This window comes from Mobula hypostoma, chromosome 2 (assembly GCF_963921235.1).
Source record: "Mobula hypostoma chromosome 2, sMobHyp1.1, whole genome shotgun sequence".
In the NCBI taxonomy this organism is placed as follows: Eukaryota; Metazoa; Chordata; class Chondrichthyes; order Myliobatiformes; family Myliobatidae; genus Mobula; species Mobula hypostoma.
Window position 1 is genome coordinate 110,690,845 of NC_086098.1, and position 25,015 is coordinate 110,715,859.

The window sequence follows — 25,015 nt, forward strand, 5'->3', positions numbered from 1 at the left end:
TGACACACGACTACACTGCCAGATCCAGGTCAAGTTTGCTGATGATATTAGTGACTGGCCTCATCAGCAAGAATAATGAGCCAGCATACAGACAGCAGGTAGAGTGGCTTGTCAAATGGTGTGAAAACAACAACTGATTCTCAAGTGGATAAGGCAAAAGAGATGATTGTGGACTTCAGGAAGGCACAAGTTGACAAATCTTCATTGGGTCTACCGTGGAGAGTGTGAAGAGCACAATGTTCCTTGGTGTACCTGAACTAATGACCTAATCTGGACCCACAACACCTCCTCACTGGTCAAGAAGGCACAACAGCGTCTAGACTTTCTGAGGAGATTGAGGTGTACAAGGCTCCCTGACCCCATTCTGACAACTTTCTACAGGAATCAACACAGTCATTCCTGTCTCTAAATGTGAACAAAAGAGATGGTTGTTGACTAAGGAGAGCACGGAGTGACCATTCTCCACTGAACATTGACGGCTCTTCCATTGAGATTGTTAAGAGCACCAAATTTCTTGGTGTTCACCTGGAGGAGAATCTCATCTGGTCCCTCAACACCAGCTCCATAGCCAAGAAAGTCCAGCAGTGTCTCTACTTTCTGTGAAGGCTGAGAAAATTCCATCTCCCCCTGCCCCCCATCCTCACCACATTCTACAGAGGATGTATTGAGAGCATCCTGAGCAGCTGCATCACTGCCTGGTTCAGGAATTGCACCGGCTCGGATCGCAAGACCCTGCAGCGGATAGTGAAGTCAGCTGAGAAGATCATCGGGGTCTCTCTTCCCACCATTACAGACATTTACACCACATGCTGCACCCGTAAAGCCAACAGCATTGTGAAGGACCCCACACACCCCTCATACAAACTCTTCTCCCTCCTGCCATCTGGAAAAGGTACCGAAGCATTCGGGCTCTCACGACCAGACTGTGCAACAATTTCTTCCCCCAAGCCATCAGACTCCTTAATACCCAGAGTCTAGACTGACATCTACATCATTTATTATATTGTAATTTGTCCTCTACTGTGCCTATTGTCTTGTTTATTATTTATTGTACTGCCCTGTGTAGGTCTGTAGTCTAGTGTAGTTTTTGTGTTGTTTTACGGAGTCTAGTGTAGCCTTGTGTTGTCTCACTTAGTCCAGTGTAGTCTTGTGTTGTTTCTTATAGCACCATGGTCCTGGAGAATGTTGTTTCACTTTTACTGTGTAATGTATGGTCGAAATGACAATACAAGCGACTTGACTTGAACACCATAGAAAGTGTCCTGTCCTGTCTGGGTATATCATTGCGTAGTATGGAAACTGCAAGGCATTGGAATAGCATGACCCTACAGGGGACAGTAAAAACTGCCAAGGGGATCACTGGAATCTCCCTCCCTGCTATTTGTGACATTTATCGGGGCTTGATGCATGGTTGAGAATCCTTACCATCCATCCCACAATCCTTTTGACACAATACTGTCAGGAGGTAGGTACAGGATCATCAGGACTAGGAATGCTAGACTGGGTAACAGCTTCTTTCCTCAGGCAGTGAGACGAATGAACGCCCTGCCACCACTGAGGTCTCATTACTAAGACAGCCAGCTGCTTATTGTTTACCTGTGCTGTGTACTACATGCACCTTGAATTATATTTTATTAACTTATTTGTGGTAATATTTTGTTTCATGTACTGTGTGTGTTATACGTTTTATGGGTGCACCGTGGTTTGGAGAAATGGTGTTTTGCTTGGTTGTATGTATGTACAGTCAAATGACAATAAATTTGTATTGGGTTGAGAGGAATAATAAATCACTCACGATTGAATGGTGAAGCTGACCTGATGTGCCAAATGGGCCAATTCTGCTCCTACATCTTATGATCGATTTATTCCAGCCTCTTACTCATAAGAGTAACTGGCGTAACAACATGTTTTATCCATTCTGCTGTTTTAGGCTATTACATTAAAAAGTGACTGTAAATCAAACTGATGTTTACAAAACTCTTCAGCGGTCTTAACATGGTTAAAGGAGTGATTATAGATCTCTCACTTTTGGATGGGAACACATTATGAGAGCAATTGTGTAACATAAATATTTGCTGTTATATATGAGCTCCTGCCACTCAATGTACCAAAACTTTCCAGACCTATCTTGTAGCAGTTTTCACTTTGGTGTCATGCCTTTTGTTTCATGGAAGTAATTTGCTCTAATAAGTAAGAGGGACTCAGTTTGTTAATCCCTTGCAAAGCCCACCTTGATTTAGTCACACATCTGAATATTCAAACACAAACAGTTGACTTACATGTTCAATGTCTACCTGAGAACAAGAACAGTACATTGTTCTTTTCTATTTAAAAACATCGAGGACTATTCAAATTAAAGCAAAAGGTCATTTGCGTCTAGCAGAAGAATATTCACAGTGACATCATAAATTGTGGCGAAATACAGATCAGTGCCACATCCTCTCACGCACTTTCAATGAACTTTTCAAGCAGCAAGGTGAAACACCATTGTAAATGTTGAGGTTGGTAGGGAGTGGGTGATTAGTGGTGGTGAGGAACAGCGAGTGAGGTAAATGCAGGATCTTAGAGCTGTCATCTGATTCTAAATAAGCATGATCTCCATTAATACATGTCCCAGAAAACTTCTGGGAATCAATATTTTGCTTCGAGCTGTAAACTAATAGCTAATGAGCAAAAGTGGGGGCCTGCATGACAATTCATGCATCCTTGCTATGTGCCATGTACTGTAACTAATGGAAAGGAGATGAACTTTTCCCCTTTCTCAACAGATTAAGCATTGTTATCATTAGCTTTGTGAGCATTTATGATATTGACTCATATAGGTCAATAAAGGATTAGATGTAATTAATATCTGTTCACATAAGACATAGGATTTAGCCTCCACAACTGCCTGTTGCAATGAATTCCACAGCTTCACCACCCTCTGGCTAACATGTGGACAAGTGCTTGATGGTGAACACATACATTTGTACTGTATCTTCTGACACACAAACACACACATATGCTCTCAATCAAATTCTTTTTTATAACTCCTTAGACTCAATTGTACTAAGGCCAAATGCAATAATGACACTCTATCTGAATTAACTTTTCTAATAATACTAGTTACATAAATGAGGAGTACTACCAGCTTAATTTGTATTGTATAAATCTGAGATGTTGCACTCCTTTTATACATTAAGTCACAAGGCACCCTTTTAATATAAATCAAATATGAAGGAAACATAAATCTAATTTAATTTTAATACTTTATAGGATAATTTAAATATTTGATTTATTATGGCTTCATCAACATGAGCTTGTAATCACTGTTGGAAACTTGTGACACTGATGAAATACCAGAGTTCAGTTTACATGTAAAGTGGAAAAATACTGATGATGTTAAAAGAATCTGAATCACAATGAATAAGTAGAAATAACACAAACTTAAAATGTGTGTAAATTAGTATTAGTTATTAGATTACCCAATCCAAGAATCAGGTGATTTAATATTCAGCCAATTAAGTCTATAAATCCATGATCAGAGCTTCTTCTACATTTAGTTTTCTATTAAAAATTCTCTGTCACATGCTCATTATCTTCTATCATGCACTACTCTTGGTATAGTTGGCAACAGCCAATTCATCTATCAGCGAGCATCTCTTTTTAATGTGGAAAGAAATCGGAGCACTGGGGAGAAATTGACAGTCATACGGAGAGTATGCAAACTGGTCATTGTAACCTCTGGATGTGAGGAATAAATCCTGGTTCTATTAACCTATATATTTTCACTGAATCATCTGATTTAGTTTTCCTGCATTTTTCATTACTTTCTATTGTTTGCTCTTGAAAATGCTCTCTAGCAATTTAGCCATTCTGCACACTCTTCACACAATATATCTACATCAGCTGTTGAATCAGAGAAGACATTGAGGTAGGTCAGATTCCACTGGCATCCAATAAAGAGACAAATTCTCGCCAGCAGACAACATACAGAGTAAGAATCCTGAGTGATTTTTATCCTATCCTGTGGCATGGAAATAATTCCAATAACTCCTGTACCTCCAGCAGACAGGCCCGAAGTTCAAAAGTGAAAACATTTCATTTCAATAATTTAGAAGTGCACAAATTCTCACTGATTGCCAAATCACTGTTATATGTTTACTAATTATTTTATTAACAAAAGAATCAAAAGCTTTCTTCAGTTGATAAAGCCGATATCATGAAGTTATTATTTGGAGCTAAGTAATACAATATTTCACAGGTAGATTAAAAAAATGAAAGCAAAGAAAAATTCCATAGGTGAGGCTTTGCTGTGATGAGATAAGAAAAATAACAATACTAATTGAAAAGTAGGCAGCTTCTTATCACTGAGGACACAAAAAATAAAAGCTTCAATCCATTTCTTACTATATGCCTGAATTAAACGAAATTGCAAGAAATAGCCTTTCTAAAGATTTAATGAGTTTGATAAAAACCTGACAATTACTAATTGTTCACAATTCCATCTCAATCAGACTGGAATCTAGTGAAGTTTTGAGGAAAAGGCAAAATAGAATAAACACACATGCTAATCCTGACTGAAGGCTTGAAATAAGTTCTTCTATCATTTGCCATGATCCAGCTTATGTAGGAACTTCTACTTCACTGATTTCTCTTCATCGTTTCAGTCTAAAAAGCTTTTATTTTACAGTGGGAAAAAAACACTATTTCCAAGGCTATTTCTTTGTCCTGCAGTAAAATATAAAGCATTTTTCCAGTAAGGTTTGAGTCAAAATTAGAGATCATTCTGGTCTTTAAATACTGGGTCAAACTGCCAACATTTTACTAACACTTGGTGTTTTGTATGTCTGAGTGTAAACTAAAATAACTTTTATAAGTTGTGACTTCTCACCTGATGTCACTAAACACACCATTAATTTTTCATTTGAAATGTAGTGAACTAAAGATTCTAAGATAAGGTATTGTATAAATAACCCAGTGACTGCAAACTAATTACCTCTAGAAAAGTACATTAAATTACCTTCATATACTGTTTCATTGCAAGTCTACATTATGAATTTAATTTTACCAGAAGATGGTAAATTGTTCTTAAAAGATTGCAGTTATCAAATCACTAATTCTAATGATAGAAATTTAATACATAACCACTTTTCCTTTTATATAAACATTACAGATTTCAAATACTTTAGAATTTCTGATGTTAAATTTAGCGTCTATTTAAATTTAAATTTAAATCTAGCTCCAACTTGGGCACAATCCACATTATTGAGGGCATCTTCAAGAGGCAGTGCCTCAAGAAGATTGTATCCATCATTTAGGGCCCTCACTATCTGGAACATGCCCTCTTCTTGTTTCTGCCATTGGGGAGGAGGTGCATGAACCTGAAGCCACCCGCTCAATGTTTTTATGTACAATTTTTCTCCTCCACCATCAGACCTCTGAGCGGTCCATAAAACCTATCTCATTATTCCTCTTCCGCACTATTTACTTTTATAACTTTTAATAATTTTTATGTCTTGCACTGCATGCTGTGCGAACATCATGCAAGGACATGACCCACGCAGCCAACTCACTTTTCGTCCCTCTTCCCCCCAGGAGAAGGCTCAGGAGCTTGAAGACTCATACGGCCAGATTTGGGAACGGCTTCTTTCCAACTGTGATAAGACTGATGAACGGATCCTGACCCGCCTCTGGGCTGTACCCTCCAAATATCCAGACCTGGATCTCAGTATTTTTGCACTATCTTACTTTCCATTTTTATATTTTCTATTTATGATTTATAATTTAAATTTTTAATATTTTTAATATTTACTATCGATTTGTAATCCAGGGAGCGGGAAGCGCAGAATCAAATATCGCTGTGATGATTGTACGTTCTAGTATCAATTGTTTGGCGACAATAAAGTATAAACATCTTATTTCACAATATATGTCCATGAATAAGAAACCTGATTCTGAAGTTTACTGTGCATCAGTTGATTTCCTAACTAACCAGAAGAGGTGCTATTCTACCTTCCCTCTGCTCCATCCCTCTTATTTCTTTCCTAATTGTAATTTCCTAAGATATTTTTATTGGGAACAGAAGAAAATGGAAGCTTTTGTACAAAATGGTAGTTGGCAAATAACTGGCTACTGCACAGGACTGAAAGAAGCTGCAGAGGGTTGTAAATCTAGTCAGCTCCAACTTGGGTACTAGACTACAAAGTACCCAGGATATCTTCAGGGCGCAGTGTCTCAGAAAGGCAACGTCCATTATTAAGGACCTCCAGCACAATCTCACTGGTGGATTGGATACTTCAGGTAAAAGGTACAAAAGCTTGAAGGCACACACTCATCGATTCAGGAATAGCTTCTTCCTCTCTGCCATCTGATTCCTAAATGGACATTGAACCCTTGGACACTACCTCACTTGTTTAATATACATTATTTCTATTTTTTGCATGGTTTTTAATCTAGTCAATATATGTATACTGTAATTGATTTACTTATTTATTATTTTTATTATTTTATTTATTATTTTTTTCTACTGTGATATATTATGTATTCCATTGAACTGCTGCTGCTAAGTTAACAAATTTCATGTCACATGTCAGTGATAATAAACCTGATTCTCAAGTCAAGTCAAGTCAACTCAAGTCACTTTTTATTGTCATTTCAACCATAACTGCTGGTACAGTACACAGTAAAAACGAGACAACATTTTTCCGAATTCTAATTCTGACTTGACAATTTCCTTTGCATGCGAAACAAAATGTCAAATATGCAAAAAATACAATGACAAAAAAAATAATCTACATTGCAAAATGAAACACTTTTTTTTTGTATGACAACAAACGTAACTCTCCACCTATGGATTTTTGCCACAACACAATGGATTAGCACTTGAATGCACTAGCTGTGAGGGGGTTATCTTAATTTAGAAAGGGTATTATATTTCCTCTCTATCTGTTGGCAAAGTAAGCACTGTTGTCAATATATGTGATACAATTTCATTTGTTGCTTAATTATATGATTCTACCCTGGGCGCCTCCTGCCTCTGATTTTCCAAATATTCCAACCATTAAAAGTATAAAATTGCAAGGTATTACTACTTTTCTATTTACTCTATGGAATAAAATGCCTGGTAATACAACCTACAATTCTTATGAACCAAATACTTTGCTCCTATTACAATTATAATCTCTACCCCTTAAGATTGCTATTTTCCTTTGTTCATTAAATGCCATAACAAGTCATGGTTAAAAAGAATTATAACAAGGTCAATGAGATGATTTTGATCTGATGATCACTGAAGTGACATGAATACAATGTACTGGGATACCGACAGGAAAATTAGACAGTTTTCATAGTGAAATGAGTAAACAAGCAATGAGGCTCTTTCACTTGACAGTTAAATCAGTATTTAAAGAGTTGATACTAAGATAATTTTTTCAAGTAATTAAGCAGAAGCAATGAGTGCACCTCTGTACCAGCATTCCCTGTAGACCTCTGGTAATACAGAGCAGTGAGGCAGCTGCACTTTGTACTCCTGCTCTAAATATGGGGACTGGCATGCATTAGAAATTGGTTTAGAAAGTGCATCATCTCAATATGACACAGAAGAGTAATATTCATAATAGCCTGAAGACAGAGAGATAAATCTGTAATTACTTTATAAATGTGTAAAGGAATAACAACATCACTTGTTCTGAATATAGATTTTTAATTATCTTTCAATTTAGAAACAGTTTAAATTGACTAAATTACAGTTCACATAACCTCCGTATCTGCATGTAAATCAACTATTAATGCAGGCGTTCAAAAAAAAAACAGTGGCTGCTGTAACAGATTCCAAGGGCTAAATGACCTGCTCCTGTTTCTGTGTTGCTATGGACTTTATTTATCCACATGAAATACAACGTGTATGCTTTTGAATTAAAGCTAGCAAAAACTCAGAATGCAATAAAAACATTTTGCATTAGTTGTTATGTACTTTAATAAACATTTTCAATCAAGGCTAATGTTTTTAGAAAGTAATACTGTAATGGCTGAAGTCCATCAAATAAGACCATAAATGTTTAAGAGCATAACTGGTGCTAAATTGGATTAGGCCTTGAAATAAGGTCCAGGGATCACATTGCACTCTTACCCTTTACCCATTCAATGTAATGCAAGCAGCAAAGCAACTTCATCCTTCACAATCATTATTATGATCTTAACATGTGACCACCACTAACTGGATCAGTCAGTAGTTACATATATCATCGAGGACTCCAAAACTGTAGCTTAGTCAGCTGTGTGCATTGTGTATAGCTATACCGAATCTATAAAAGGTGATGTGTTTTGTGAATGGAATAGGTGTTGTGCAAAGGAGGAGAGATAGTCTATGATCACAGGGAAAATGGGAGAAGAAAGATGGGAGCAGCTTGCAAAGAGTTGTCATACTCTGGAGCCATCTGAAAATGAAATGCTTTGAGAGGCTGCTCACGGCACACATCAAATCTGTCTCCCAAGCAACCCTGACCCACTGCAAATCGCCTAACACCAAAACAGAGCCATGACCAATACCATCTCCCACTCATCTCACAAACATCTGGATTACACTGACACTTAGTTCAGACTCCTATTTATTGACTACAGCTCTGACTTCAATACAATAATTCCTAACAATCTCCTCTCCAAATTCTTAGACCTAGGACTCAGCAACTTCCACTGCAAATGAGCCTTAACTACCTGAACAACAGATTGTAACCAGTAAGGATTGGCAACAACACCTCTGACACAATTATCTTCAACACTGATGCCATACAAGGCAACATCCTCAGCCACCTACCTTACTCCCTATACATTGATGAATATGTGGACAGATTCTACCCTAGCTCCATCTACAAGTTCACAAAGGACATCAATATAGTAGTTTGAATCTCAAATAATGATGAGACAGAGTACAGGATGGAGATAGAGAACCTTATGGTATGGGATAGCAACAACCTTTCCCTCAGTGGCAGAAATACAGAAGAGCTGGACATTGAATTCAGGAACGAGGACAGAGCACATAACCCTATAAGTATCAACGAAGCCGAGGCGGAAACAGAATATAGAACAGTCCAGCAATGGGACAGGCCTTTCAACAGGCTTTGAACTAATTAAATTAGTGATTAAATCTTCGTCTAATCCCTTTGGTTGAGATCTTCAAGTTCCTACCTGTAAGCATCACTAACAGCCTGACCTGGTCCAACTATTTAGAAGCACAACAACATCTCAACTTCCTCAGAAGTCTAAGGAAATTTGGCATGTTCTCATCAACACTCACCAATTTGTATAGTTGCATCATTAAAGGTATTCTATCCGGATGTATCATAGCTTGGTTCGGCGATTACTCAGCCCAAGAGACAAGAAGCTGCAGAGAGTTGTGGACACAGCTCAGCGCATCAGGAAAACTAGCCTCCCCTCTTCTACCCTTCTTGCTGCTTCAGTAAAGCAGCCAAAATAATCAAAGGTCTTTGCTCCACCGGACATTCTCCCTTCTCTCCTCTTCCATTGGGCAGAAAATACAAAAGCTTGAAAACAGACACCATCAAGTTCCAGGACAGTTTCTATCCCACAGTTTTAAGACAGTTAAAGTGACCTCTTATATATTAAAGATGAATTCTTGACCTCACAACCTACATCATCACGCCCCTTGCATCTGCTCTGCACTCTCCCTGTAACAGTACCTGTAACCTATGTTCTGCATTGTTATTGCTTTTCCCTTGTACTACCTCAACATACTTATGTTTTGAAATGAACTGTTTGGATGACTTGCACGACTAATTTTTCACTGTATCTTGATGAACGTGACAAGAGTAAACCAATTCCAGCTGTAAAGGTCAATGCTGGGAGTTTAGTCTTGAGGACTAGATAAATCCCAAAGTTCAAAGATTTCAAATACAAAATCAAGATTAGTGTTTTTATTGTCAATGATTGTATCCTACCAAGTATATAATAGTGTAAACCATGCAATCTATCACTCATAACTTTAACCAGCTTCCATTTTTGCCTAGTTCTCATACCCTCTGCACTGCTGCTGCAAACCTCATGCGAACATCTCAAAGCTTGTAAACACAGTCAGCCATTCAAACATAAATACCAGAGCTTCCAAAACAAATTACACAGCACTAATTGACAGACCTTTTCACTTAGAGGAAAAGATGCTGCACAACAGGTGGCAACAGAAACTAGGTGGAGAGAGTGTTGAGGCTACGTCTTCTAGCTCCATAAGGGGCTGGAACTTGCTTTTATTAGTAAAGCCACTGCTAGGTTGTGGTCAGCAAAAAGAACTTTGCATGAAGCCAGTCCTTTCCAGAAAGGAACTACAATTGGGGACATTGACAATTTTATGGACCCAAGCACGATGTAAAATATCTTTAAGACTTTATTGCAGTTTCTGTCAGGAGTCTGAGTACTGCAATGGAAGCTCAGAATGCAGTTACATAAGGTTAGCTTGTGACATTGCAAGCTTGAACCGCTCTCAACTTGGCTGCGAATATCAATATTCAAGGGCACTTGAAGGGTCTCGCAGCAGTCTAGTAATCCGCTGTCTAGTGTGATTGCTGAACAGTTTCCTGAAGGCAATGCCAGTTAGCCTGCTCTGCTGACCTTCCCTGAGATGACAGCATTTGTTGCCCCCTTTCAGCCCCCACTCTGTCAGTGCTCTTCTGGTGGCCATTTATCTCACCGGCCCGAACTGCTGCTGTCAGGATGGTTTAGTCCACAGCTGGGTCTCCGAGATTCGAAGTTGCTACAGAAAATCATCCGAGGTCATCTGCAGTCCCTTCACCAAAAGCACACAGCTTTAGAGAAATAATTCCGCAATCGGGGGAGGGCATGGAGAGAAAAGACAACTACAATCCTAACAAATCCATGCATTCCTTCAGACTAATAGTCTCTGGCTAAACAGAGTGAAAGTTAAGTCAGTTCACTTTGAATAGGGAGCACTGGTAATGTTTAGAAGAGCTGGTACACGTAAAGTAGAAGACGTTGCTAGTATTTTTACCAAGCTTCAGCGCTGTCATGTTACTTCAGTGCCCAAATCTGAGATTGAAGCTCTGGGTGTAACAAGACCTCCAAATTGATGCACAGATCAGAATCAGATTATTATCAATGACTTAAATGACATGAAATACTGTATGTTGTTTTGCAGTAACAGTACAGAGCAAGACATAAAAAATGTACTATAAATTGCAAAATAAATAAATGGTGCAAAAAAAAGCATAATGAGGTGGAGTTTATGTGTTCATCGACCATTCAGAAATCTGATGGCAGAGGGGAAGAAGCTGGTTCTGAATTGTTCAGTGTAGGTCTTCAGGCTCCTATGTCTCTGACTTGATTTTAGTAGTGAAAAGAGGGCATGTCCTGGATAGTGAGAGTCCCCAGTGATGGATGCTGCCATTGCCTCTTGAAGATGACCTCGATGGTGGGGTGAGTTGTTCCTGTGGTGGAGCTGGCTAAGTCAACAATGTTCTGCAGCCTCTTGAGTGGTGTCCTTTGGAATCTCCTTAACGGTCTGTGATGTAACCAGTCAGAATACTCTCCAATGTACATCTATAGAAATTTTTAAGGGACATATTAAACACTGGCCACTGCTAAAATTCAAGTTGGAAAATATCTCATTGAATACCTACAAAAGAAATCTTTATTCCTTCTCCTCTTCCATTTTCATGCTCATTTTGTGTTTATGCTTCTCGTTATGCTTGACTCGAAGTATTAATAATGGAACCATCATTTAGAACAATTGAAGCCCTGATGCCAGCACAAACTGGAAAAGTAGCACCTGTCCTACCACCAAGAGGGGCGGATCTTTGAAACTTGAAATGTGTGAAAACCACCAAACACTTGCACAACTGTTACACAGCTGGAGATCAGCCCGCAATATAACCTGTATTGTAAGTAGTTGATAAATCCTTTAAATATGCTGGTGAAGACATAGAGTACATGTTGAAAGTTCATGCTGCTCCATACTAGTTCAACAGCACATTAGCTCAAGTGGAGACCTATACAGTGACACCACTGGTTAACTTAATTTATTATCCACTTTCTTCAGTACATCGATAATATGGACCTAACACGTACTATCTACATTTTATGTCAACCTAATAAATGGAAATATAACAGTTATATTACTCTACTGAAAGCAGCTTTGGGTAAAATGTTAACGCATGTTCAAAGTATTTAAAATGAAAAACTGAGGCATAATTTCACAAAATTTATTTTTTCCTACACAAAAGTAAACCTGAAACAAAAAAAATACTATATATAATTTCCCATGATAGTGAAGGCTATTGACCAAATAAACAGAAACACAGATACTGTCCTATTTATTTTACCATTGATTGTTGCTATGTCTCTGTGACCTAAATATTTCCAGAACTTATATAGGACTAGTCAAAGGGATGAAATTACATTCTTCCTTAATGAACCTCTATTTGGAAATCTACACCATTGTGCTAAAAGCATTTTTTCCAACAATGAAAACTTTTCTGTAAACATAGATTACTGTATTGATAAATAAAATGCACCAAAGCTGCACATGTTTGGACCCTTCCTATTCAAATAACTGTCATTTAATGACTTTTTTTAAAGTACAGAAAATGCAATCCATTCAGTTAAAACTGAAAATGTTGTTATGCAATTTTTTTGATTCTGTTAAAATCCCAATCCTAAAGTTAGGTATTAATTTTTCTTAAAATTACTGTTACCTTTATACAGGTCAGAGTCATCTTCACGGAAAACAAATAAATAATTCACAACATTTCCGTTGTTGTGTAGCAAGCAAATTTGCCGATTGGATCACTACATAATAAGGAGGGATTTTCCCACATTTGATATATTTCCAACTGGAGTAAACATAACTAAAGATGTGTGCCTATTACACCAATAGTTCTTTTATAAGGAGACCAGTGAATCATGTTTTTCTTTTACTATTATGTCTGCAGGATCATGTGATTAAAATTAATAGAACTTGTTGTCCAACAGAGAAATACTTCAGTCTTGTTCAGCTGTCACATTTCGGAACTCATGAAGTTGAACCTCTAATTCTGCATTTTGGTTTCAAGTTTCAAATGATGCAATAGATGTTCAGTCACAGTCACCCTTAATCTAAAATAGCAATTTTTGGGTTAAAAAAAGTAAACCCACACTATATCAACTTTAAAACATTCATGATTATCTATTGTTGAAATTGCTTAAGTCTCAAGACCTGAAAATATTGTTAACCTTATTAAAGTAAAGGCAAAACAGCCTTTATTGTTTACAAATGGAACGTTCTTTTTCGGTGGGCATATTTTTTCTTTTGTTTGTGCACAGTGCTCTCATGAATTTGAAGTTCTACAGGTATATTTGAATGTTATCGTATTGTTGAACCACCGATATAACACAGCTATTATAACATTACACTTGGGATATGATACCCTTCCAGTTTTCATAACAAATGGCTTACTCATTCATGTAATCTGCTGACCTCAATTTTAAGATGCTTTTTTTTAAGGAATGGGAAAGCAAGTAATTAATAAAGAATATTGTCAAAGAAAAGTACCTAATATAATCTCACCTTTCAGAATGAGGTCCAGGGCCCTGAGGGTCACAGCTTATCATGTATATACCAAAGACAAGTATGACAGGTGTTTCTGCCACCACCATCTTTTCAGGCTGTGAGGATCAAGAACCTCATTATATTTTGAGTCAAACTTTTTTCTTCCTCTCCCTTTTACTCCTTTTATCAATAACTTAGCATCCATGCCCTTGGTGTATCACCCCCTTGCTACAGGAAAAAAGTTCTCACTATTCACTCTTTTGAGGTGCTCATAGTTCTAATTACCTCAATAAAGTCTCACTTTAGTTTCCTCTGTGCCAATGAAAACAACCATAAGTTATCCAAACTTTCCTCTTAAATTAAGTTTAGCTCTTATGTCAACATCTTGTTAAGTCGCCTCTACACACCTTCCAGAGCAATCATATTTTTTAACTGTAATAGAGTCATCAGAACTAGCAACAACAATATATAGCGATAGCCCTAACTGGAGTTAACCACAGTTCTGACAAAATCTTGCTGCTCTTATATTTTATGTCCCCACAAATAAAATAAAGCATCCTCTATGCCTTTTGAATCACCCTTCTTACCTGTCTTGGTTTCTTTAAGGGTCTTTGTATGTACATTCCAAAGCCCTCCAAACCACTCAATAACCTACTGTGTATTCCTTACGTATCCACTCTTCTGTCCTCACTAGCTACAGTATATACAGATGATACCAAATTGCTAGTATACTGGAGAGTGGATACTAGGATACAACAGTATAATGATCAACTTGGAAAGTGATCAAGTGAATAACTAACAGAATTTAACTCACACAAGGGCAAAATTATGCATTTTAGCAAGTTAAACCAGACGAACCCAAACACTGTGAATGGTGAGGCCTGGGGAGTGCTGTAGAATAGAGAGACTCAGAGGTACAACTACATACTTTCCTGAAAATGGCAACAAAGGCTGTGGCATTGAGTAGAGAGCTGGGAGGTCATGTTACAGTTGCACAAAAAGTTGGTTAAGATTGTATTTAGAGAATTTTGTACATTTCTGGTTTCTACTTTACAGGAAGGATACAATAGCATTAGAAAGAGTGCAGAAAGTATTCAAAAGGATCTGGCCTGTACAGGAGAGAATGAGTTATAAAGGGAGATTGCTTTGGCTGGTATTTCCTTCACTGGAACTATCGACAGTGATATAGAAGTAAATAGTCACATTCTGTTTCCTACAGTAGGACGTTAGTTTGGATAAGAGGGGAAAATGTAAAGGGGGTCTTATGGGAAAGTTTTTGTCACAAAGAGTACAAGGGAAGAGCTGCCAGAGGAGGTGTTAGAGACAACTACAAGTACAACATTAAAAAAAACACATTTGCACAATATACAGATAGGAAAGATTTTGAGGGATGCAGCCAAACACAGGAAAGTAGAACAGGCATCTTGGTCACCATGAATGCATTGAATTGACAAACTTGTTTTGCTGCTGTATAACTATAAATTTATGAATCTATATGTCCATCTAGTCTAAAGATTTTCTTCTCACTGTCAGTCACAAGGCCAATTTTTGTACCAGACATTTCATGCCTGCTACCTTTCACTAAATCATTAGGGTCTCGGCCTGAAACGTCGACTGCACCTCTTTCTATAGATGCCGCTTGGCCTGCTGCGTTCACCAGCAACTTTGATGTATGTGGACTGAGTACCATGTCCTTTGGAACCTTGCTGGTAAAAGTCTTCCATCACAAAAATACCAGCCAACCATTACCTAGGTTTCCTGCCACTGAGGTAACTTTGGAGCTAATTTGCTAGTTTGCCTTGTGTTCCATACACTTCACCATTTTGCAACACTCCATATTGAACTTTAACACAAACTATCTGAAAATGTATGGAGACTGCATTAAATGCATTGTATCCATCAAGCCTTCTTGCTACTTCTAAACAAATTCAATTAGGTTGATCAAACATTATTTACCTTAACAAATTGATGATGACTGAACCTGATTAATCTCCTTTCTCAATGCAGGATGGGTGCCTGTAATTCATCCTTAACAATCTCCATTTATAATGTAATGTGAACTGATCAAGAAAAAATGCTACCAGCACTGTATCAAAACTTAAACTTTCCACACATGAATAATCTATTAAGAAATTTGAAAAGTGCCATTAGCTACACCATTATGGAAAACAAAAGTTTGTTTAATTATCATAAAGAGTGCAAATAGAAGATCAACACAAGGGGTGTTAACACCATATAACATTTTTAAAAAACTGATGGAGCTGCTTAAGAACAGAAGACAGTGGCATTATTGTTAGGAAACTGAAGACATTATATATGACTGGTATTCAGATAATGAAGCCAACAAGTGCTTCTATTGGCTTTTGTAGGGACTATAGAATTGAAACATACAGTAGATCAACTGTCATATAAGCAGCTGGTTACAAGATATTAACGCTCATTTGACAACGCAAATCCTTCCTTAGCAAATTGCTGAATGTTTGCAAGCTGTATCATGGAAAGCTTTACAGTGTTATTGGTTCTGAACAAACAGTGGACTGTGGTTTCCAGTGACAATGCTAAGTGAAATATAGCTACAAATGGTTAACTAATCCTGAAAGTATTTTAAAATTATATGAACACATCTGCTTAATCCAATAGTTTAAGTAACAGGCCAGTTTAAATATAGAAGAGAGTTGTATTACTACAGCTGATGTACTATAAACCAAAACAAAAAAAAACTAATTCTGCATAAAAGATTAAACTGTATATTAAGTTTATATTTTACTTTAGGAATGCATCTCTTAATGTGCAATGGAGGTCTCTGACATCAGTAAAGGACTTAATTTAATATCAAATGCTGCATTAGATTTCCTTGTTTATAAGTATCCTGAATGGTTCATATTACTCTCTCCCTCTCTTTAGGAGTACCTGGTTAATAAATCTCCACATAATTCTGTGACTAAACAGCTAGTCAATTAGGAATCATGTCAGCCTTATTTATGCAGAGAAGGAATAAATGCTTTGTTAAGTAATTTACAAGCCTTGTAAAAATGTTACCGTATTCATACTGTTATCAACCAACTTAAGGCAAACAAAAATCAGAAATATAACCACAAACAACCACTGAAATTGCACTAAAAATCATCTGTTTTTCATTTGCTCCTCTCATGTAGAATTGATATCAACTCATTGAAAGAGAAATAAATGATTCAAACTTCTATTCTTTTTATGTCAACCCAAAGAAGATTACATTTTAAAAAAACATTTGCATAACATATAGCATGATATACTCATGAATATGTATGTTTATCATTTGGCTAAAACTAATTCTATTTCTTTATTTTCACTACAAAAGGGCAACAGCTTGTTGCACAATACATTTATTACCTTGAAAAAAATCTAAAGTGCATTTAATTAATGAAGAAGTGGCACCAAGAACAAATATGAAGCTTTTGTGAAATTGCCAGCATCATTATTTATACCGTTTTAAAAAATGTATTACATGCTGAAATATTCTATTTACTGCTAGTTACACACGGAGTATTTCACTTCTCTAAGTATAAAATTATTAATAGAAAACAATTTTATAATCCCATCTGAAGTGTACATTTTTGTTTCTTGAAAAGAAAAAGAAAATTCAACTTGCATATTCAGCTAATATCTCAGCAATAATTCAATTTTTTTTCTCGAGATGAAGTAATCATTGCAAAATATTGATTTACATAGTAATTCACTCACCGATTGTTCATTTAAGTCCTGTGGGTCTTCCATGTGGGGGTTCCTTGGCTTCCTTTCTTTTTAGTTTGCAGAAGCTATTGCTGCCCCTCCAGATTAGAGTACAATTGCTGAAAGGAAACCAGACTGCATTTGCTTCTGTGTTTTACATACGACTTGATCTTAATCAAAACATTTGTAAGGGACATGAGCTTTTGAGCTTTTTTATTTTAGTAACAGAAAGGTGCCGCCTATTATTCTACTAATTGGTGTTGAGACATTTGAAATATAGTCACATTTCATAATATAACCACCCAAAATATGATCAGGGAGTAATTAGTCTGTAAGTGCTTTAAAGTAGATAATGTGAGCAGTTCCAGTAAAGCCAGCATCCAAGCCAACTCCTGAGAAAATAACATTTGTTATGAAGTTTTTCAAATAGCCAGAAAAATACTCAATATGCATTTTGTGGCAATCCCTCTTAACTGCAGTCAGCCTGGTATTCCACCAGAAAGGGTCCTTATCCAATTACCAATGAACAATCCCTTCTCAGTGGCACAAAAAAATTCCTTCAGGATTATGTGAAATACACATAATGATAGAGAACAGGCTGTTTCTCCTAACGCGCAAAGTGATAGGCACTAACCTGGTTATGTCAAACTGATTAACTAAGCTGCTTGCTGAGCAATTATAGGGAAATGATAGGAAGATCAACCTCAAAAAATGTTCCCATTTAAAGTTGCTGACAGTTTCTTGCTGTATCATTTTATAAAACTGAGAATATAATTTGATGGCCGTCATTTACAACATTATCGAGGTCAGTGAGTAAAGAATTTTTGACTCACTTTTCCCCTGCTGTCCTAAAGTGTTCATTTGCAGGCTAATGGTTTCAAATGACAAAACTAACCCACTGTAACCATTGCAGGAGGTCAATTAGCAGCCATCAAGCTGCATTGACACTACATTTGTGATAAAAGGATGTCCAACAACGTAATTTTCTTTCATACATTTGCCTTCTTTCCTCCTTGTTCAAAATAATAATTTATTATAGGTAAACCTTCATGTGCATACTGTCCATTTAAACTACTTTGTGCAGCAACCTAATTCCATTAATATATCTGAATAGAAATGAGTAGTTCTTTGTTCTATGGCACTGCCTTTGCTGTGGCAATATCAGATATCAAAGACGGAAGCAGAGTGCAATCGCACTATCATCTACTTAGGCTTTCCTTTAATTACTTAAAAATGTTAATGAATAAACTTAATTTGAACAGCTGCTGGGTAAAGCATAAGTTCAAACCTCATAATATAATGCATGCATGTTTATTTAATTTTGGCACTATGACAGAAACAAAAGACAAAGTCAGATAGATTGAAAATAGTAATTCACTATGAAACAGTATGCAACACTGACTTCTTGTGTTATTGACTTATTTATTAGGATCTGAGCATCATTGCCAAGGCCAACATTTATCCATCATCCATAATGCCCTTGAGAAAGTGGTAGTGAACTATCTTCTTGAACAGACACTGTTGTTCTAGTGAAAATACTCCCACAGTGCCATTCAGTAGTGAGTTCTGGGATTTACACCCAGTGCATGAAGTGAACTCAACTAGCTGAGCACTAACTTCTGTGATGGTGAAGACAGATCATCTATTTACCATGTCTGGCTGAACCCAGCAGTGAAAGCTATAGCCTTGTTGGTATTCAGATGCTGCACCATGCTATTACTAAGGATACAAATTTCCTTGGAAGTTAGTAGTTTAATTGTCCATCACCATTCACTAGGCCTCAACTACACCTTTGCAGGAAAAAGGTTTGTGGAATAAATACAAATATTTGAATATAATCCATTCAAGTCAAAACATTTTTTTAAAATTGAGATGCTTTTATTTAATTTTGCATGGAATAAGCATTCTGAACAATCTATTTTATAGTTTTACAATAAAAACCACATTTCTTTTATTCAAACCCTACTACAGGCCACAGCACATAACCTGGAAAAGCAGACAGATTTATTACTGCATTGTCTGAGGTGCCATGTTTTTGACAAGTTGTTAAAGAGTGCTCATCTGTCTGTGCAGATTAAAATATTTCAAAGGAAATTAAGTTTCTTAAGAGCCTGGAGCAATAAAGCTGCCTCAAACAAAAGCAGAGAAAACAGATTTATCTAGTCATTCATAAATTATTGCTTCTCAGACCTTTCTCTGTGCAAATTAGTTATTGCATTTGCTTGCACAACAACTGGCAACTGCACTTTAGAGGTAATCTATTGACTGTAAAGTGCTTTGAGACATTAATAAAATGAGCCTGATATCAATGATATTCAATATATCATACTAACTGTTACTGTTATGGTATCTCCAATTACATTTTCTTCATTCAGCGTGCACCACATGTAAATTAATCTATTGATAGTACAAAAAAATCAGTACCTTTTTAAGTAAAATGCATTATTATATTTCTTTTATTCTCAAGATTCATTTGATTACGGAAGCAATACACTTTTATTTACATCACTCAGTTATGCGCTAAATTACGCCTTTAAAATGCTGTTAAAACCGTTAGGGAAATATTTTTGATTTCTTATTTTTCCACTCATAAAATTTCACATATTTGAATATTTAATTGAATATATAATATATAATTATATAATTGATGGTGAAGTTAATGTAAATATATTCCATTGCAGTAACTTTTGACATTTTGGGTATTGATTTACTTCCGATTGTCTGTGAGGGTTGCTAATTAACATCTCAGTTCAATTTATACCAACCAAGAAATTGGTTAGGGTGCAGTCCACGCTGGAAGTTGCTAAAGTAGGCAGATGATGACATTAATTCCACATGCAAATTTCATTTGATGGAAATGCTGCCAGATTTGGCCTTGGTGGTCCAGCTGATAGCATATGTTAAGCATACATGGGGAGCTTAGGCATGAAGTACTTCATTACTCATATTTTTTAAAGAATTCAATGGTTTTCTGCTTTCTTGGTGAGTGATAGGAAGGCGTGCTGATTGCTTAGTGTGTGGTGTTTACTAGTCATAGACACAGAGAGCCATATAGCGTGGAATCAGGTCCTTTGGTCCAACAGTCAATCCCATCGAAGCACGACGCATGTACCTGTATTTGGTCCATATCCCCGAAACTTATTTTATTCATGTACCTGTCCAAGCAACTATTAGATGTTTTTAATGTACCAGCCTCACAACTTCCTCTGGTAGCTCATTCCATAGACCAACCACCCTCTGGGTGAAAAAGTTGCTCCTCAAATTTATATTAAATCTTCCCCTCCCACTTTAAACTATGCCCTCTAGTACATGACTCCCCAGCTCTAGGAAAAAGACTAGGTGCATTCAATTTCTCTGGCAGGTGAAGATGTTGATCCTCAGACTTAGTCAAATCCCTCCCCTCTCATAAAACTTATTCCCTCAAGTTCTTGATTCCCTGGCCCTGGGAAAAAGATTGGGCACATTAACCCAAATTTACTATTTACAATGTTTCTAAAGTTATTGACCAGTGCTATGGCTGAGGGGTTAATTCCATCAAATATTACTGTTTATTGTACCTATGCCTGACATAGTTGGTTAGTCACCATTCCTCTAAAGATCCAACATGACAAGGAAAATGAACAGATGGTTTACAACCAGCCAGAAGAATGAGGCAAAGGACTGGGTGGATAGACTTTAGCAGGTGACCCAGTTCACAAAATGTGCAGAGGGAGCCGTTCTCTTTTGCACACCTTATTGAGGAGCAATGTTTGCACTAGCTCCGCTTCATTGAGATACCTACCTACCATCTGCTTCATATACAATTTAACCGCAAAACCAGGTTAGTAATGCTTTGCAAGTTCTGAGGTAATTGTGACCATGATTCCTTCAGTTTTGGGTCTTTCCAGGGGGGATTATCAGTCTAACTCTTAGAGAGTAATTGAGTCAATTTTGAGCAGGATTGAAATAGGCCTAATTTATGCATGTACAGTACATCAGGATTAAATTAAAGGTGTTATTTTCAGGTGTCAATGGATGGAGCACAGTCAATACTTGCTCATTGATTGATATAAAAGATACAATGGATCCTAAAGGGGTCATTGTGCCAGGTTTCACATAGAATGGTGACAATGTTTTCATGCTCTTTTGATTGTAGACTAAGCTTCAGACCTCCTGTCATATTATTACCTAATATCTCATAACTTTCGCGGTTCACCTCCATCCTTGTAAACGTTTCGTGTTGTCCAATAATGCCAGTGCAGGGGTGTAGTAGATAACTCTCCCACTGCCCATCTAATTTTTGCTGCATCTGAACATCACTCTTAATATGTGACAGTCGGTGGCTGGGTGATCAGACTCCATTGAGCTTTCAAAATGTCAGCAGGCTTGCTGGAAAATATTTCAGAGCATTTTGATGAAACGTTGACAATAATATATAATTAATTTAGCATGAGAGAATTCCTGCACAAGATAGTGGATTCTATCCAATAATTCTACAATTATTTCTTTCAGAAGTATGAATGTATTGTTGAATTTAACAAATACATTTGAATTACAAATAATCCTAGAATTTTAACATTTGCTATCCTTTTCTGAGGATGGAAATGCTCATGTTATGTTTATTATACAACCTAATTATAAGAATTCTCCTTCCAAGATATCTTGAAGACATAGATAGTTAGTTGCCAAAACAAATGGGAAATCCACCTCAATACATTTTTATTTATACAAAAGACATGGAAAGCTAAACTGAATGTCATTGTCATATAATAAGCTCGCAAACAAGAAACTCTGGCTTTACTATCTATATAGTTGGACGTTTTACTTTTTATTATGTGTTGGAACAGAAATAAAACTCTCTTCAGCTCACAGTGTCATCCTATTGTATTTAGGAATGGTCCTCTCCATTTCAAAACAAAACAGAGGACATCATCATATAAACAACTTAGTGCCACAACAACTTCAGAAAAATTCATGTAAAACCTATGGTAAGGATCTAACATTTTCAAATTATCTGAGTGTAGAAAAAACAATTTAGGAATATAACTAGAACACTCTTCTAATCTGAGTTGTGTCTAGGGAGAATAATTTGAATTATGTAGCGTTAGTGTGAAATACAAGCAATGTACATTGTGGCTATGTTTCCTGGAAATGAATTATGTACTACAACAAATAATATGGCTTCAGTGTAATTTTTCTAAAAGTATGTTGCAGACTGTGTGTTACGCATGTTCACTTGCAAACATATTTTATTGGAAAGGGAAAAATCTCTTAACTTGACACTTGTAGATAAAGGATCCCAACAATTCAATGTCTTGTTTTAATTAATATTTTCCAGACCTTCCAGGAAAGCCTGGTTATAGTCAATCCCTCTATTTAAACTACCCATTGATTCTCAATTTGCTAAACAAATTTATGATCTGGATGAATGAACAATTGACTGGAAAATTTTGAATATTTGATGCATTTCATAGAATTACATTAAACAAAGGAAACTGTAATGCTTTATTTGGCCCAATACCAATTATGTAACCTAAAATTAAGACTCAATTCTACTGCAGGAGCTGTAGAAATGGACATAAAACCAAGAATCAAGAAATCTCAGGAGAAATTAAAAGTGAAGCACCAAATTATATTTCAATTGATAGATTCAAATTTCACAGTTACCCAAAATTTTACAAATAGTAAAACCCAACAAGACCTGGAATGCTGCAGGAAAGTAAAATATGAAGAAGTAATCAAATGTACAAAAGGGAAATACAGAGTTGTAATAAATACACTAAGATAAAGAGTGATAAAGCAAAAGCATGCCCAGTAAACAACTCCATATAATTCTATAATAGACAATAACAAAATACAGATATGCAAAACAAATTAATTTACACAGAGGAAAAAGAGGACAAACATCAACAGTAACAAAAAGATCTATATAAATGTCAAAGGATGGAGCAGTGTAGATTGGGACAGCATGGTAGTGTAGTGATTAGCACAGAGCTTTACAGTACAGGTGAACCGGTTTCAATTCTCACCGCTGCCTGTAAGGAGTTTGTATGTTTTCCCCATGACTGCGTGGGCTTCCTCCGGGTGCTCCATTTTCTTCCCACAGTCCAGTGACTTACCAGTTGGTAGGTTAATTAGTCATTGTAAATTGTCCCGTGATTAAGCTGGCATTAAATTGGGTGAAGGACTGGAAGGGCCTACTCTCCATCTCAATAAACAAATAAAGATGTAATACAACTGTAGATTGGCAAGAGAAAAATTAATACACTTTAAGTCAAATAAACAAAAAAATGGCTTTATCGTTTCCATTCTGGGCATTAGGAATAAATGAGGTAATTGTAGATATAACTGCATCATTTTTCTAAGTTTTCTAGATCTTGAACTTTTTTCTTTGAATTGGAAAATTCCTACTGGCATTACATTAATTATGGAAGATTGGAGGAAGAAGTAGCATTATGCATGTGTAAGCTTATCAGTCAATGGTCGTATTCACCCCTAAAATATTTGGTTTAGGATGAAACAACATGTGTGGAGTACAGCTCATGCAAGTATAAGCGTTGACTTAAAGGCACATTTATTTATCCCTGATTAACTAAAGGATGATAAGACTCCATCAGCTTCACCTGTCAGGGAATTGAGTTTAGGAGTTTTTATTATGTTGCAGTAGTGTAAGTCATCAACGAGGCCGCACTTGAAGTTCTGAGTACAGATTTGATCATCCTAATATAGAAAAGACATGTTTAAACTGGAAAGAGTGCAGAGAAGATTTATAAGGAGTTTGCCAGGACTAGAGGGCCTGAGTTATAGGGAGAGTTTAACCAGTCCAGGTCTTTATTTCATGAAGTGTAAGAGAATGAGTGGTAATGTTTAAAATTATGAGAGGCAGAGATAAGGTGGATGGTAACAGTCTTTTCTCCAGTGTAGGGGAGACCAAAACTAGGGGGCATAGATTTAGGGTGAGAGGGAAATGATTTGCAAAAGACCTGTGGGCCACTTTTTCATGCAGACGATAGTGAGTAGATGGATCGAGCTACTAGAAAAGGTGGTTGAAGCAGGTGATATAGTATCATTTATGAAACACTTCGTAGTACATGGAGAAGTGGGGCTTAGAGAGATATGGGTCAAATGCAGGAAGTTGAGACTAGATGCATGAGCACAGTGGTCAGTTTGGATTTAATGGGCCAGAGGCATGTATCTGTGCTATGTTGCTCTAAGACTGTAACTGTGATGAAGCCAATGGAATGTATTAACAGTAACAAAAATAATGAACTACTTGATCAAACAGAGAGTTCAGCAAGGGTTTATAAAGAGTAGATCAGGTCTGATAGAGCTAGTTGCAACACACACAAAATGCTGGAGGAAGTCAGCAAGTCAGTCAGCATCCATGGCAGTCAACATTTCGGGCTGAGACGCTTCATCAGTCAAGATTTCCAGCACCTGTAGAATCTTCTGTGTTTCTGATTAAGCTAGTTGACTGTTTTGAGGAAATCAGTGCTTGGCAGATACGGAAATATGAATGCTGTCCATACAGACTCTCAGACATTCTGCAGTAAAAATCCAATCATATCATCATTATGTCTGTCCTGATTTCCGTATCTTTTCACTCCTTCAAGGAATATGGACAGTACTGGCACAGATAGCATTATGGGGAGTTCCTAAGTTACTGATACTTTTTTCATGAGGTATTACTGATTTTTTTGCAAATTTACAAAGAAATAAGGCTTTGATTCTGTTGATTATCCAGTTTCTCATAAATACCATTCCTGAAGGAGATACCTATTGTGAATTCATCCCAAT

At 36.7% G+C, this 25,015-nt stretch overlaps 1 protein-coding gene across 12 annotated transcripts in view; it reads right to left on the reverse strand.

Annotated features, from left to right (window-relative positions):
* Positions 1–25,015, reverse strand: part of eya4 (EYA transcriptional coactivator and phosphatase 4) — a 457,308-nt gene that overhangs the window by 412,844 nt on the left and 19,449 nt on the right. For 11 of the 12 annotated variants that reach the window (XM_063040405.1, XM_063040409.1, XM_063040403.1 and 8 more), the window contains exon 2: positions 17,252–17,358. In XM_063040405.1, the coding sequence (XP_062896475.1) occupies positions 17,252–17,284 (33 nt within the window). In that variant the 5' untranslated portion in view covers positions 17,285–17,358. Of the gene's footprint in view, positions 1–17,251; positions 17,359–21,406; positions 21,515–25,015 lie in introns of those variants that run through there. The other variant, XM_063040400.1, reaches the window with a different exon arrangement.